This window comes from Habropoda laboriosa, unplaced genomic scaffold (genome assembly GCF_001263275.1).
Source record: "Habropoda laboriosa isolate 0110345459 unplaced genomic scaffold, ASM126327v1 scaffold387, whole genome shotgun sequence".
Taxonomy (NCBI): Eukaryota; Metazoa; Arthropoda; class Insecta; order Hymenoptera; family Apidae; genus Habropoda; species Habropoda laboriosa.
The window spans coordinates 21,474-24,559 of NW_017100510.1; the positions used below are offsets into that span (position 1 = coordinate 21,474).

Genomic DNA, 3,086 nt, shown 5'->3' on the forward strand with positions numbered 1-3,086 from the left:
ATATGTTCTCTTCAACTATATTTTTACAACGAAATTTCAATTATGGATATTAATAAATTTTTTAAATTAGTATTATTAGTAAATTTGACGTGTGTAGGTTCGATATGTTTCCTTAGAGTCAGAGAAACTGGAGGAACTCGAACGTGAACCATGTTCTTTTTTTTTTCAATAATACTTAGTTTCTCGAAAAGAGCCTGATTTATAGAGAAGAAATATCTGCAGAGAAGTACTCACATTTGTCGACTGTGAACCTTCTTGAGCCTTGGGATTCAGCTCGAACTCAGAGTCCCTGTTGAAACTGGGACTGCTCAGATCACTATGACTGGAGGAGGTGCTGAGAGGACTTTCCGGTCTCACAGCAGATTCCTCCTCCATTCCAGGATACTGCAAAGCGTTTGGTGGGTTGTAGAGGTTCTTCGGATCCACCGACAGAGACATCGGCTGAGGCTTTGCAGTTTGCGAGCAATTGTTGCCTACAAAATCATCAGTATCCTCGATTTTAACACTGTTCTCTTCGTATGAGACATTAACACATTGCTGACGGTTTACTGTGAAATGGATCGAAACTTGAAAATGATAAATCGACACGAATAGTTTTGACATGAGTAGTTTTTAATTAAAAAATAATTAAACTAAAAATTAATTTAAATAAATTTTAATTTTAATTAAATTAAATTTGAAAACCCACGATGACAATTGGCGTCTTCAGTCGCTAAAAATCGAGAAACGAAAGATAACACGTCCACAATGTGTTAACGACACCAAAAAGAAGAAAGAAACACAGTTACCTGGAGACAAGTCAGAGGACACCATCTCAGAAACGAAATCGCTCAACGAGGAGTAAGAAGAACTCGTGCTCTTAGCTTCTTCCGAATCAGACTCGCTCTCGTCTGTCAGTTGAGTCTCGTGCTCCTTCATCGACTTCAAAGCGTTCGCCAGCGAGCTACCGGGGTCCCAAACTGGGAAATAAATCGGTTCTAACTCCGCGGCGAACCATTTAGGCTTGTCTCCGATCTGAAACGGATCGAACACTCCGGTCTGCACCCTGAGAAATGCCACGTTGCTCGGAGTGAGTGACCATTCGGCTAGAAATTCCACCGCTTGTGTCCTCACGAATTTATTAAGAAAATGACTGGTTCTCGGTCTGGATCTCAGGAAAGAGTTGATCTGAAAGGCGACCACCGGCCTTGGATACAGCCTCAGTGTCCTAGTGTGCTCGGTGAAATTGGCCAGGAGATTCTGCGAGTTGAAGAATCGCACCATTGCTACTCTGGTCGCGACGTCCACGGAGTCTACGTCGTTCCCGTAGACGAAGGGATTGAACGGAGGCATTGCTTGAGAGGAGAGCGGTTTCTGAGGTGGCGAGGAACCAGCCGAGTGAGACATGGAGGATCGACGACCACCGGAAGTTACGTTGCCGCCGGGAGAACTCGAGGGACTTATGGGATGCCCGTGATGATCCATGCTTGGTCTGTGTTTCATCGAGGAGACGCTGTATGTGAATGCATTAATTGTTAGAGAAGGAGATCTTTGTCTAATTCTTTTTTTCAGGAAGAAGGAAAAATTAAAATATTAAAAAATTTATTTAAATGCTACATTAAGAACGACTACTTTTTTATTAATTTCTATTGTAAAGTATTTATATTATACACCTAAACGTAAAAGAGAAAGAAATTTTTTTTTATTTGTTGAATTTTTCTTTTAGAAAAGTTTCCTGTTTTTTATTCCGAGAAAGGTAGAAATGGGGAAATTAAGATATATTAAAAATTACTATTTTCTTATTAATTCCTCTTATCGATTTATAAAAATACGGATAAACCAGAATTTCGATTTTCTGCAAAGTAAAAATGAACGATTGACGACAAAAACAAAAAATAAGCGTCGAATACTTTTTTAAGTACTACCATATGTAAAAGTTTCATTAATATCGGTGATTACCACTTTGGGAAATCCCCTTATCACCAGTTCTAACCACACATCGATCAACGTATCAAAATAATCTACCTCAAAGTGGACAGATGGATCTCCTTTCTGCTTTGAGCCTGCATAGAAGGCCTCGGAGAATAGTCTTGCGAAAGTTGTTGCGGTGTTGACATACTGGCCATTGCCTGAAAAATCAATCCATCGATAAAGAGAGAAAATATTTAAAAAAAAGATAAAAGAATTTCAACTAAAAATTCTTCGTAAGAATAGCTCGCGTAATTATTTATCCGAGTTGTTGAAGCAAACTACGTCTACTTCGTCTAAGATCTAGATCTATACTACACATCCCACTTCAGGTCCCCTAAGCTTCCGGTTTCTCTCCCGTTCGTTCGGAAGTGCTTTCTCTGTTATTTTTTTTTTTTTTTTCGAAAGATCGAAATTAAAGAACTATTTGTTCAATAGGCAAAACTTGTTTCATGCCGCTAACTACAACACAACGGTAGATCATGATCTATGATAATTATGCTCCATGCAAAGAGTGGATAAATGAAATATTTACACCAGAGCCGGTTTGGTCCATCATTAGCATTGCCTGTGGAACCGATCAAACGAGGAACAATTAAAACAACGTTGCTCAGTGTTTAAACAGTGTCGATCGAGTGTCTACGATAAAAGTGTATATACTCGTCTTTATCTGGGGATATTGACACATTCGCAGCCATATAATTTACGTCTTTTTATCGTTCATTTCTTGTTCACGTTAATTATAGATAATTCATAAATTATACTCTTTTATTTTTGTAAAAAGAAATAAGAGGATTTAGGGATTACTGATTTTTTTCATAATTTCTTTCTTAACCCTTTAACATTCACATTTTTCTCAACCTGATATGCCGAAAATTGTTGATATTAGTTTTTTTTTTTATATCTTCTAGGCGTATAGAAAAAAGTTTGTCGTTGATTTATAATGCTGTGACTTAGATTTTTGCAATAGAATAGAAAGGATAGCGTAATCTGTAGAGTGAAAGAAAATAATTAAACACTTTTTCGAGGATTAATTGCGCGCGTGTAAGAGTTAAAGGGTTAATCCTTTCACTGCTAAGTACTATCGACATCTTTAGTCACTTCTAGACTCTTTTATATTTTTATATTATTTATTTTAC

General features: G+C 37.4%; 1 protein-coding gene across 1 annotated transcript in view; it reads right to left on the minus strand.

The window, feature by feature from the left end:
- LOC108576348 (MAP kinase-activating death domain protein) overlaps nucleotides 1-3,086 on the minus strand; it is a 35,731-nt gene that overhangs the window by 21,121 nt on the left and 11,524 nt on the right. Inside the window, exons 9-12 of the mRNA XM_017939322.1 lie at nucleotides 2,483-2,515; nucleotides 2,005-2,108; nucleotides 789-1,492; nucleotides 235-473 (exon numbers count right to left, since the gene is read on the minus strand). Of these exons, the coding sequence (XP_017794811.1) occupies nucleotides 235-473; nucleotides 789-1,492; nucleotides 2,005-2,108; nucleotides 2,483-2,515 (1,080 nt within the window). The remainder of the gene's footprint in view (nucleotides 1-234; nucleotides 474-788; nucleotides 1,493-2,004; nucleotides 2,109-2,482; nucleotides 2,516-3,086) is intronic.